The sequence below is a fragment of the Corvus brachyrhynchos genome, unplaced genomic scaffold (genome assembly GCF_000691975.1).
Source record: "Corvus brachyrhynchos isolate BGI_N302 unplaced genomic scaffold, ASM69197v1 scaffold126, whole genome shotgun sequence".
NCBI lineage: Eukaryota > Metazoa > Chordata > Aves > Passeriformes > Corvidae > Corvus > Corvus brachyrhynchos.
Window position 1 is genome coordinate 5,459,457 of NW_008239283.1, and position 13,926 is coordinate 5,473,382.

The 13,926-nt window shown below is 38.9% G+C and overlaps 1 protein-coding gene across 2 annotated transcripts in view; it reads left to right on the top strand.

Moving 5' to 3' along the window:
- The window catches only part of DPP10 (dipeptidyl peptidase like 10), a 202,751-nt gene that overhangs the window by 152,394 nt on the left and 36,431 nt on the right, over positions 1-13,926 (top strand). For both annotated transcript variants that reach the window (XM_017740242.1, XM_008638220.2), the window contains exons 7-9: positions 4,275-4,395; positions 7,164-7,318; positions 9,793-9,890. In XM_017740242.1, the coding sequence (XP_017595731.1) occupies positions 4,275-4,395; positions 7,164-7,318; positions 9,793-9,890 (374 nt within the window). The remainder of the gene's footprint in view (positions 1-4,274; positions 4,396-7,163; positions 7,319-9,792; positions 9,891-13,926) is intronic.

Here is a 13,926-nt window from a genome sequence, read left to right on the forward strand (position 1 = left end):
GACTTGATGTGCAAAATCTCTAAGAAAGGAAAAAGTCAAATAAATTTGAAGGCAATAGATTTTAACATTTATCCCCATTTACAGCATTATTAGCTGAGAGCCTCAGCTAAAAATAGTTTTAAATTTTTTTAAGACTACTCATGAAAGATGGGTAGAAAAGGTTAAAAAAAGCGTAATAATAATTTTCACATACAATAGCATATCCTGGTTCCACTTCATGCCTTTTTCAATTTATTTTCTTATCATCATACTTGAAAGCTGTGAAAGCATTTTGGGCACAAAGCCACTGATGTATTCTTGAAAATACCTGTCTGATACACAGTTAGCAACTCCTTTTTCAGCAGTTTGGGAAGATTCAGTAGTTGCAGTCAACATTTTAGTACTTGTGATGCAGTAAATAGCCCCAAGTGTATACTAAGGAAAGCCTTTTACTATTACTTGCTTCCATATACCTGAGTGGAGAGAGACTAGCAAGGGAAATTTTTGGTTTATGTGACATTGCTCAAAACACAATTTACAAAGTGATGAAGTACGTGCAGTCCCCATCCTGGAAACTTTTGGGCACATAGTTCTACTTGCTGAAGTCAGGTAAGGCACATGTGTTTACAAGACTGTGCTCCAAGGATTTGGTTTTTGTTTTTTTTGATCAGTTATTCTTATCCCAGGGTCATGATTTGTTATCTTCCTTGCAGTGCTTGAGAGTTTCAGTCTCATAGGAAAAGTAGCAGTCTGAGTTCTCTCCCAGTCACTTTCTTTCTCTTTCACTCCATTTTGAAAACCAAGTTGTGGCTCATAAATTCAACTTCCAGGTATTGTTGTACTGCAAGTAATCAGCAGGAGTAGCTGCCTCTTAAAAAATAAAAATTTTCATTGAGTCTCTGTGTTTTTGAACAAAAAAGATTGGAGATACATTTTAGTGTAGCATAAAGTAGAACCATAAGGCTGCTTCATCAGAAAACAGTGGCCATGTTTAAAATGAGCAAGAAAGAGAAAAATATATGAAGCAAAGAAAAGGAACTTGGGTGTCGTGCAGGGAGGGGAGGGTTTGAGATTTAAGGACTTTCCTCTGGGGCTCGAGTTTTTTTGCATGTTTCAGCTGAGGAATAGTTCCATTTCTACTCTTACTTTGTGGGCTCTTGATAATTCACATAAAATAAAAGCAGTGTCTATTTTCCTCCTAAAGCCACTTCACATTTGACACCACGTTTTGCTGCTGGCTGGTGTTGTGTGTGCAAACACAAGATGAAAACAAGCAGGAACTACTCACAATCTTGTGAACAGAATTAATTTCAAGTGGTGATGTGTTAAAATTTCAGTATTTTAGAGCTATATTTAAAGTACATTTGTATCATATAAGTATTGTACTGGGAAGAAGAATTCACAGTGAATCTGCCTTTTAGAATGCCTTTCTTGGCTGCAAACTGATGGGAGATTGGGCTCTGTGGCTACACAAAGTACTTGTGCTTAATTGAGTCCACTGCTTGCATTCACTGAGAGGGGAGAGCCTCTCAGGCCATGACTAAGCCTTCACAGTAATGTCAGCACTCCTGTTACGCCTCTGCTGCCTGTTTTGCTGCAGAAATCAACATTTTAACTCCCAAGTCCTTATTTCCAAGAAGTGAATGGGTTAAATAGTTACAGATGAGCCCTTTGGCATGGTCAGGGATGGAGGGGAATGCAGCCCTGGCTGCAGGGGTCAGGCTCTGTCACTGTTAGGAAGGGTGCAGAGGCCATTCCTGTCGGTGCAAACAGCAGTCCAGGGGCTGCCTGTGGAAAGTGGCACCTCCTGAAATACAACAAATATTCAAAATTGCAGATGAGATTTAACGACTAACCATAATGGTGAATCTTTCTAAAATGTTTTTACGGGCATGGGGATATTGATCTTTTGGAATGCTGCAGGCAGTGAGTGCAGAGCACCAACTCTAAATCGTCCATGTGCACTTATGGGCAGTGTAGTTGTGTTGAGGAACATGAATGGCTGTATTTCATAAATGTTCTGCAAAGGAACATAAATTCTTCCTTTTTAATGTTAAATTCAAGTAATCAGTGAGCTCAAGGCTTGCTAGGGAGAGAGTTGCAGTGTGACTTTGAAGTTTTTCAAGAACTTTAAAATGATCCAATAGGTACATTCAAGAAAAAAATTGGGGTTTGGAGCAGCTTTCAAAGTTGAAGGAACATGTGTCAGGAGTGATGAGGGAAGAAGGGAAACTTTGGATGATAGAGTAGACTAAGAAGATTGTTCAGAGGGTAACCGAGAACTGGTTGAGGATGGAGACAAAGCTGCTTTATTAAATGAATTGGGAATAAAGATGATGCAGCCACAATCAGTGGCACACCAGTGAGTATCCTTCAGAGATATTTACTTATGTGAGATCTGTCAAATGGAATTAGCAATGCCTGCTAAGTAGTAATAACAGGATTAAAAACCTTCTCAGGATTCAGTCATAAAACAAGTAATTCTTAATCCTGTCCTTTGACTGGCACTGATCACTTTAAATGAAAGTTTTCATAGCAGAGACAAGACAATATGGGTACCTTCACCATTAAAAACACAAACAGCCTGAAAAGGGGGGAGAGAAGCAAAAATTATACTCCTGATCTTCAAAAATGAATTACATTGATTTCATTTAATTGAAGAAGATTAAATAAAATAGAATCATTTGACCAAGTAGGCTTTTCTGGTAACCTCTTGAAAGCTGCTGTTTATATAAGAATAGATGGTCAGCTGTAAGAAGTTGCTTCATAGGAAGCCACAGTCATTAGAGTGGTTCACAACTCAGTCTACCTGTAATGCAATTACAATGTCTTGTAATTGCTCATATTAATTTCTTTTACATTAGAAAAAAAAGTGCATTTTTACTGTGGAAATACACATTTACAGGAAGTTTTGTAGATATTATTTCAAAAGCTTGATACATCCAGAATTCTCTAATCCTCATTTTCTTCTGCTGTTGAGTCTGGGTGATACATCAGCTTCCCAGAAATTCTCTGTACCAGTATAAAGCTCAGTACATTTTGGATTATTCAAACTGGATTAACTGGTTTTGCTCCAGTTTTGAGCTCACTGATAAGCATTGAATTCTGACCATAAAGGACTTACTTCCAGTTCCCAATAATGGTTAAAATAATTTCATTGCTCATGGAATGAGAAAACCTCAGCTTTATTGCTTTCTGCAGCAGAAATCATGAAGTGGCTACTGTTAAAAATCATTAGTTTGGGGACTCATAGGGAAATCTATTTCAGATGGTAATTTAGAAGCAAAGGGAACAGCAGTAATAGTGATAATAAAACTTTTCTCTTTGGTTAGTATTTTCCCATAAGTCGTTTGTTATAGAAGTGTGAGAGAATGATAAATGACCAGGCTTTTTAAATGGTCTTTGGTGGAAATACACTTCCTGTTACACTCCCTGAGACACTGTATATCAGTGGACAGTGCTGAAATGGTGTAACAAAAATTTCTGTGGCATTTGGCTTTAGTCCTGTCAGCTGCATTTTCTCAGTGTGAATTGAGATGGTGCATAATTGTGCTGTTACTTTGATTTTTGTGTTAAGCTGTGGAAGTGCACACATGGCCATTCTAATTTACTGCACTTTGTCATGGAAGCTGGAGCTCAGCTTCACAAAATGAGTGAACTTGATACCCTTTGCAACAAAGTGCGCAGGGAAAGAAAAGCAGAAAAGGCTGATGAGTGGCACTGAAGAAGGAAAAAGGAGGATGAGGAGCCCAGACTTGTAGAATAAAGAGCATTTATATAGTACACTTGAGGTTAAACATTGGTGTGTCAGTCAGAAGTCGTCAGCAAGCTGAGAAAAGTTAACTGCAGGCTGCTCTTTGTTTTTGCTTCTCCTGTGTGTTCTGACACCATGATAAAAAGCTGTAACTTATATTTATGATGTATGTCCTTGCAGAAGTGTGTCTCATTTCACAGTTAGAAAACCAGATGAAAATTTCTTTGTCTATTCAGCTGTTATAAAACTTGTCTCCTGTGTGATTTTGAGGAATGTAATAATATTTTTTAACATGAATAGAAATATTTCAACTGGAAAGACAATTTCAAAAGAAGGCTTTGCTTGCCGTAAGTATTAAAAGTTTGCTAAGTTTGTCCAAATTTATAATAGAATGGAATATGAAGACAATGTTGGTGGAAACTCATGCTGAATTATTCTGTAGACTGTTCTGAGCCTGAGGAAATTATGTATTCATTGCTGAACATTCATTTATATCTACCAAAATGTTGTTTTTTCTCTCCATCTCTCTTACCTCATCCAGATTTATATATTCGAAAATAACATCTACTATCAGCCTGATGTAAAGAGCAGCTCATTGCGCCTGACATCCTCAGGAAAAGAAGGAATTATTTTTAATGGAATTGCAGACTGGTTATACGAAGGTAAGCTGGACGAAGCTATCTATTTATTAAAACAGAGAAAAGGTCCTTGTACAGACCCAACAGCACAAATCTGCTCATTTCAGAAAATGCTGAGGTTGGGTTTGTTCCTTTCCCTTCTCATTTTCCTGCAAGATTGCCTTTGTATCTGTTCATTCTTTGTACTGGCTGCTGGTTTGCATAGAGCAGTGTTTTCTGAGAAAGAGGAATTCGTTTCCAACCAGAATGTAGCAAATGAACACTTGGTAGCATGTACAAGTGAGGAGGGAAAGGGCTCAGTTTGCTGCTTTTAGGGACAACAGTGATGACCCATTTACATTTTAAAAATCCCTGTAGAAGAGGGCACCCAAAAATGAGTGGGGGATAGCTCAGCCTGTCTTCCAAAGCCAGTACCACAGGATGTTCCCTCTGCACCCAAAATGCTTTTGACATAATGATAAATTTAAGAAAAACAAAATAAAAAAAGGGAGAAGATTATCTAGGTTGGTATAACAGCTTAAAATTAGTACACATTTCAGTTACTCTTTCTATGGGACTCATGTATTCTACAGATAAATAGCTTAGTGTTAAATACTCATTTTCCTGAGGTATAGAATTTCTTGTGTGAAGGGGTTTTTAGGAACGGTGCTAAGGCCATACAGCATGAAACTTCACCTTAAAAATGGTCTGTCCACACCTCTTGCAGTACTTATGAGCAAACACCTTGGGTTTTCTTTTAAATCTCTGCCCAAGTGAACTCTGAAGTTAGAATGGTAGTTTGCATCCCTCAGCTTGTTAGCTAACCAATCTCATAGTTGCCTGCTTCCAAGGTTTCCATTACTCTTTTGAAACGTTTTTATGTGGCAGCATATTTCAAAACAATATCTTAAAAATGGAATATCATTTTATATACACTTAATATTCTGGAAATCGAGCACAAAAGCAAGCAAATTGAAGAATTTAAGCAGATATAGCTCATTGAAGTTGATGTAGTATATCAACTTTGTGCTAAAAAGAAGTGAAGTTAATAAGAGTCACAGCCAGGAGAAGCAAAAGTTGTCCAGTTTGGGACCAGAAAGTTTCTGAAGTGTTGTGGGAGATGATCCCAAAGCCTTCCTCATGAAGCTTGTCCTAAAACCCTCTTTAAGTGACTTTGCTCATTATTTTCCAAGTAGTTTGATCCCTGGCCCAAGTGGCTTTTGCATTTCCTGACTTGCAGAGGACTCGCGGGGCTCCCAGGGTTGCGGGCAGGCAGTGAGCTCTTCTCACCTAGAAACCCCATGGAGGTCAGAGTGAAGGGGAAGTCTCTCTGTACACCCTGGAGAGCCCCAATGTCTGTTGGCATGAGGGAGCACACTGCTCCTTTCCCATTAACCTAGAGCAGTGCTCCACTTTCAGCAGTTTTTTAATAGCATCAGAAGCTAAGCAGGGTGAACATTGTCCAGGTGAAGTTGAGAGATTTTCATTGAATCAAGCACTCTTCCTCCTTTGACCTCATTTGTTTTCTTTTATCATTTCATGAGATTGTTATTAGCATTTTACCTTACAAAGCATTTGGGAATAGCTTTTCTTTGTGTGAATAACCTTGGCTAAATGCAAACAGTAATATTTTAAAGCAAACACAATTGTGATTTTTGCTATCTGATATTCACCTTTCGTTCTCTGCTCTTCTCCTGTGTAAAAGGTTTTAGTTATCCAGCCAGGGAGAGAAGCATGACCCAGAATATATGACTTTGAATATAGGTCCCAGCTTCATTTTAGCTAACCTTAGATAATTCAACCCATTAAGCTGCTTCAGAACCCTCAGAATCTGATTAACATCTTGGAGAGTCTCTGTTTACAATTTAAGTAATTTTGTTAGGTAGGCTCTCCAATTAGCTATGCAGTCAGGTCTTTTCCCTTAGAACACCATTCTCAATTAGTTTTCCAGCCAAATTCTTCAGATTTAAATACAAAATCCTTACTAAGCAGGCCAAGGTATCAAATACATACCGAATCAGTCTTAAGTCTTTCCACAAGTGGAAGCAGAAGGCTTGTACAGGGTGGATTTGGAATTCCTCAGGAGCTGCTGTATTGGGATTCCAGGAATTTTGGTGCTGTGTCTGTGGCTGTTTCTGGTTTGTTTCTTTTGACTGTGAAATACAATGACAATAAATGTAAGAAAACATTGAGTGACATTTTTGAGAAATGCTTTCATTTGGAAAGGAAATAAAATTTGGTTAAAAATAAAACTTGTTTGGATTTTCAAAAAGTTACCCTCCAGAAAAACTGAACTTCCCAAGAATTAAAGCTGTCCACTAGACTGAGACAGGAAAGTCAAAATATTGCACTCCAAAAATGATTACGTAAGATCACTGTGTGAGAATCTGCGTGTTACCAGGTGCCACAACTCAGGGAAATCAGGTATACTGAAGTTCTATATTGAGAAGAAGAAAAAAATTGGCAATCCCAAAAAATACCCCAAATGCCCAAATTATTTAAAATTATTTAAAATTTAAGTAAACACATATACTGGAATTTAATAGAACTAAGCATATGACAGTAACAATCATCTTTCACATTTAGATAATTTACTGATATCAGTGGAAATACTCATTTGAGGAAAATGGTTAAAGCTTGGTCCTTCAGTATTCCTTGTTACCCAACCACTCAACCCAGGATGATGTGAAATTACTGAAATTACAACAGACACATTTCAAGTTGGCACAGGGAGAGTAACTTGGTGCCAGCTGAATAAGCTGGACACTATGGGATAGTTTTTTTATGAACCCTAAGGAAATCTGGTTTTGCAGAGGAACTTCTTCATTCCCACATTGCCCACTGGTGGTCTCCAGACGGGGAAAGACTGGCCTTCCTGACTATAAATGACTCTCTGGTACCCAGCATGGTTATCCCCCGGTTCACAGGAGGTCTGTATCCAAAGGGAAAGCAGTATCAATATCCTAAGGTAAGATGAGTGGGAATGCCAACCCCACCTGCTCTTCTGTGTTCACTGAAAATATTCAGTCGTAAGGAAAGATTGTCTCCAGACAGTAACAGAGGCTGATTTTGTTCATGGTGCCTTTCAGGAAATAATAATTACTTTTTTTTTCAGTAGATTGTAACGTCTTTTGCTGAAAAGAAGCTATCAGGTGAGGGGACAGCAGAGAAACTAATTTGAAGTAATTTCGTCACTGATATTTGGCTTGGTAAAATGAATCCAGCACCTCAGAGAGAAGGGTAATGCATTTGAAGGACTGCATGACTGCATAGGAAAAAGATCCAGCCCCAGCTGCACTGGAGTCACATGCTCTGTGTGCAGAGCACAGGGCAAGTTCCTTCACAGATACAGAGATCCCAGTAGATTGTGCTGTTATTAGTAAATGTGACAGACTGGCATTGAGTAAGATAAGCCACTGCAATGTATTTTCATGGCCATCAAAAAGAGAAAGAAAAAAAAAAAAGAATTATCACTGTGTTTCCGAAGATTTAGAGAAGGGTTTTTACATTTGTTTTAGAAAGTGAAAGAACAGCCCAGGCAGGATTCTGGTAATGCCTGAAATCACTTCTCATTTTCTGGGGATTTTCTGGTGAGATGCCTCCGGATGTGTTGTTTTGATATTCCAGCTGATCAGTTCATCCAGCCCTTGTGTGCAGTTTCCAAGTGTCTGGGTTCCTTTCTGGCAGGTCCACATATATGGTACTCCTTTGACATTTCAGGGGAAGTTTATTGAGGGCTTTAGAAAATATTCCTGTTACCCTGCTATTCCTGCGACTGTTTTTTGGTGATGAAGCTTTATTGTTGATGGTTGAACAGTTAGACTGTACCAGGTACTATGAAACAATAACATACATTATATAAATAGAGTTATTTGTGCTATGAAATAGTACTCGGAAATAATGAAACAACAGTAATTTTAGAGGTAGTTTATATACTTGCATTGGCAAAAGGCCTTGAGTGACAGAGCAAAGAAAAAAAAGGAATATTTTTAACTCAGCTTTGTAAATGAGAAAGGAGTAATTCTATTTCATTAGCAATTCAGCATAAAAGTGATACACAATACTACTTCAGTAATCTCATTAATGAAAAACATTATCTTTGTTTAATGTCTCCATTTAATACAAATTTAGCTACTCGTTAAAGATCATTAATTGGTAATGAAGGTGGTATAGCAACAGAGATTACAGAAAAGATTTTGTCTTTATTAAAGAGTGCAACCATCAGAGAAAATTATAACTAGGATTAAAAAATAAAATGAAACACACACGTTTTGTGAACACTGGAACGTGCTCATCTGTGTCTGTTTACATGTTATACACACAGACTCTATTCTTCCAAAAAAAAAAAGTCACTTTTTAAAACTTTTCTTTTTCCTAGTTGTGTTAAAAATACACAAATTCCACTTCCTTGTCCTCCATACCACGCAGAAATGAGTGGATACAGCATTCAGACTTTATTCTGAGATAAGCCCAATTTCTAAAATGAATTTGTGAGTGTATTTCAGCCTGTGAAGAGCCAAGTATACAACTTTGTTGTTTATTATGGTAAATCTGTAGAATCAGTGATTTTTACCTTTTCCTTCCAATATTAAACAGGAGTCAACCCCGTTGAGGAACACACTTCCTTTTTTTGTATCCCAGGGGTGTTACGTAGTGTAATTCCTGTGGCATGAAACAGAAACTTGGGGATGGCATGTCTAGGACAGGGATGTGGGACCAGTAGCATCTCCTTGCAGCCCTTCAGAGCCTCGCTTTTACCTCCATTGCTTTCCCTTCAACTCAGGAGCATCCCTTAGTAATGAGCCATGTTATAGGAGAAGGACGATTCCCACCTCCCTGTAGATCCTCAAGATTTATCAGACTCTTCCCAGTGGATATCTATCAAACTGCCATGTTATTCCCCATTAGCCACAAGAAGCATTTTGTTTCCCTTGGAGCTGGCCTGCCAAAGCAGCTGGCTCCTGATCCAGGCCAGAAATTAAGATTTTCAGCTTAGCAAACAAGGGAAGACCGAGGGAAAATGGTAAAGAAAAAGAGAGGAGGAGGAGGAATGCTGTCTCAGAGGTAGTGCAGCTTTTCAGAAGGAACAATAGCATCTAAAAAAGGCTTTGCTGGAGGCTGGATTTACCTGCAGATTTAGGAACTGACTGTTTTGGCAGCTGACTTAACTAAACTGGGCAAAGCCACTTCTAGTGCTGGTCACTTGCTCTGCACAGGGAGGTCTGCCATCAGTAAAGGGTGGTGAGACAATCACTCAACACTTTGTATTTTTATCTGTGTGATTCATATGGTTGGGAAATTAATTTTTCAGATTTAATATACTTGAACTTTACTAACTTTTCATTATTATGAAGATACTGCATTATGTTAACGAGTGAGTCTGCTTATCTGTCACTGATTCAGTGCCTCTAAAACTCCTATTTATTTTTTTTTTTTCCAAAGGCAGGTCAAACAAACCCCACAGTAAAGCTGTTTGTAGTTAATCTGTATGGACCAGCACATACTCTGGAACTGATGCCACCTGACAGCTTTAAGTCAAGGTATATAATTTCATTGTTTTGAAGCTCTTGTTTGATTTAACCTAACTTGTCTCTTTGGCTAATCATTGCCCTTTTACATCAGCACACTTCTCTTTGACTGGAATGCACTCGATCTCAGTCCCCATGGCTGAACATAGTGATAAAATTAAATATGGTTGTACTGCACTGATCTCCTGTTAGAAACCAAGGGGCTGGGATGTGCTCGTGTTTGATGTCTTTAAAAACTCCAGTTTATTAGAAATACATGGAATTAGGAATCCTAAGCTGTGGTTAGGGGGAGTGAACGCTGCCCTGCTTTCTGAGGTCGTTACTCATTCCCTCCCAGCCACTTCTTTCTGCGTTGCCAATTTGTTGCTTTCTGTTTCTGACATTGCAGAAGTGTCTTGCAGCTGCACAGAACAGAGAATCAGGGTGTTCCCTCAGTTAGAGAGAAATTATTCTGAACTTCTCATTTGGTTTCTCATCCCAGCTAACAGGTGCAATGAGGTGACAGAAGGTGAGGTGCCATGACACTGGATCACATAGGTTAAGAAAGGCAGAGCTGTGCTTTTCAGGAGAAACTTCTGCAAAACCCCTGAGCTGATTTAACATTTCCTCTGACTTTGAGGCTGAGGTGATGAGGTCTGGCTGCAACTGGTGACTCTCCTGCTAAAGTTACTGTGATAAACTGAGCCCCTTATTGCCTGTCCTTGCTTGAGATGCCTGAAATTTTTCTTTCAGGGCAAGAAAATTTTCATCCCTTCCTTTATGTGTATTCCATGGGTAGAATTGCCATCATCCTGATTCCATCCCTGTTGTGGTTTCAGAACATAATACTGATGATCTTCTAGCCCTAAAATATTAAATAATAAAGGTAATAATAATAACAACAAAACAATAGTTTTTACCATCCAGATCTGGCTGCTGTCTAAGGGCCAGAGAAGTGCCACATCCTCTTTTCACTCAGGGCATTTTCAGGTGGGGAATGGTGTAAGAAGGATTGGGAAGCAGAAAGCTACCGCTTATTGAATGAAGGCTTTGGTGGATCAATGCCAGGTTTGTCCCTGCTGGGTCCCTCATGGACGGCTTAGGCGGCGCTCTGCCAGCACCCACGTGTGCACACAGCCTCACCTTGGCAGGAGGTTGTGAACAGCCGCTCATACACCCAGTCTGTGCACGAACCAGAGACAGAGAGGAGAGAAGGGTTCTCTGTATGCAATTCTGAGGTGTCTAACAGCAACACCCCGAAGGGAACAGAGGCAAGAAAGAACAACAACCAAAAGCCTGCGCCGCCGGTTTTATCCTGAGAGCTCCCAAAGGCAGGCAGAGCATCCAAAACCAATGGTCTGAGGGCTCGGGGGCAGAGGCAAGGTTAAATGGCATAACAGGGGCCAATGGGAGAAGGGATGGGAAAGGGAGAGGGCCAGTGACCAGCAGAATCTAGACAAAGGGAGAAATTTCTAGCACAGTGTTGTAGGGAGAGATCACTTTTAGGGTAACTTGGGGTTGTAAAGTGGACTTAGCCACTGCAACAACCTGTGGCTGAAAAAACCCCACCTCTGCGTATGTTATTCCAGTTCCTACAACCCCCCAAGTGTTTTATGGTAATTGCTCCCAAAACAATCAGGATGTTAACAGTGGCCACTTATTCACAACCATTACAAACAATCTTAGGCTGGTGTAGCTCTCTTCTACACAAATTGAGGTACTCTACTTTCAGGAATAATTTATTGGTGAATTATGCCTTGCAATTATTGGTGTCACCTGGAATGCTTACTGATTGTGTTAGTAAGAGAAATTATTTTGAATGAGTTGAGCATTTTGGAGTATTTTTTTTCTATTGATGGACCACTACTGAAAAACAATGAAATCTCTTGCTGCTTGCTAACCCTTCATTAATTTAAGCAGTGCTATAAGATCTGAAAGAGATTTCTTGCCATCAAGATCAGCATCTTCACTCTCCTTAATGGCATTGAAGTTGTCCTTTAAGTGTCAGAAGGCGCAAAGAAGTTAAGTGAGAAAGCAATGTGTAAATCCCCAAGGAAAAAATAATCTTGTAGATGTTGTTCAGATGTTATGGTTTCACTTCAGGTTCTTCAGATTCATTCTGTTTCCCTGGCAGATGGAAAGTAATAGTAGATGCAAGTATGAATATTAGTATCTTAAAACTTATTTTGGCTTCTTGAAGCTGAAGCCAAATCTCTGGAGCATCTTTGACAGATTTTTCAGTTCTTGATATTGTTGTTGTTCAATTGAAATAATAATCATATTAAAAATTCTGGCTGGCTAGCGCATGAGAAGACTGAGTAAATCCGTTTGAACCTGGGGAAAAGAAGTTAGTTTCTTCATCATTTTAACTATTAAGGTATAATTTTCATGCTGTAAAAGGTAGAAAGATTGTATAATTGTGAGTCAGTTTTACTGTAAATTGTGCATCTGACTCAGGATTTCAGTAGCAGTCTCCACACTGGTTATCAACCCATATATGTTCATATATCAATAAATATAGAGGTATGAAAAATGTACTTTAAACAGGCTTTTCTAGTGTAGAAATCTTTGAAGTTTGTAATGGTTGGGAGATTTTTTTTTCTCCTTAAGTATTAGCTTTTTTAGTAAAAGTAGTAGCTGCCTTTAGCAGCCAATTTATTTCAGTGCCTTTCTAATCCATTTATTATTGAGTCATTAGTAAATAGGTCATGATTTCAGAATTAAATTGAATAGTTCATTATCAGGTATAGTTTTAAGGATCTTTCAGGGCAGAAGCATTTTAGAAATAGGTATTATACAGGTCATAACCAACTGCTGTTACAGAGAGATTCACTCCTACACAGAAACCATAAATATGGGAAGGGAAGGGGAAAGGGAAGGGGAAAGAAGTTCTGTTAGTTATAACCACGAAAAGTAATATTCAAATTCTCAGCTTGTCACAAATTGTGTCTGGTGCAGGACCTCTGAAGACATAAAACTGTTTCCCTGATTTTTAGGGCATCTGGGAATTTGATGTAAGATTAAATAAATTCAATGAAAAAATAATTTTCTCCTTGTAGGGATCCTGTAAAGGTGCTTGGTAAGATTTCCCAAGTTTTGTTCAGGTTATTCTGATATAAAGATAGCAATAACACTTATAAATTTTACTTCTGTTATGTAGAAAAATTTACCATCTACTGTGTACTGTTAATGCCACAATAAGACTGACAGACTTCCTGCAGATACGTTGTTGTATTTTATGCAATTACTGTTTCCCCCTTGGTGTTTCCATTCCATGTGTACAGTTGTGTTTTCTTCAGTGGCAAACAAGATTTAATATTTTGCTTCAGTCCTTTGTCCAGAATGCAATTAGTGTTTCCTCTTTAAAATGGGGTTGTGAGGAAGCTTGAGGTGTGTACAATAGATTAATTGCAGAAGAGCCTGAGAAGCTTGGAGACACAAACTGATTGCTTTCCTGCTTGTGTCACCTGGTGTCGTGGTAGATCTTGTTTTACTTGTGGCATACATTTTTGCCCCTCAGTAAGACTAAACATTTGTTAAAACAAACAAACAAAAAAGGTAAATATTGGACTCGGAATACACTTGATACACTTGGAGTCCCCGTTTCTGTTTATCATTCTGGTATCCACATGTGAAAATAATCTTTTCTACTAGAAGTCACATATGAAAGCCACAGGAGGCTGTGCATGCTGGGTTGTTCAGGTATGTTCTGCCAACACAGCAGTGGGATGGGGCTGGGTGCAGCTGCAGTGAACTCCTGTCTCCTGCCTCTCCTGTGTGCAGCTTTGCTGCTGCTGCTGCTCAGCATCTTTGATCTAGTAAGGAGGCTTTTGAATGTATAATTAAAAGCCTGTTGTCAAAGAGTAATGAGATCTCTATCACTAATAGATTAAAAGCCTAATTATATTCAAGCTAAGCCCCTTGTTTTAAAGGGGGTCTGAGTTTCCAGGCAAGCTCACTCCACTGTTGCACATAACTCAGCTGGACTGTGAAAGCTGCCAGCTGCCACCAGCAGAGGAGTGAAGGAAATAGCTGGGCTGGGATGACAGACTGCAACAGGTCTTCCTCC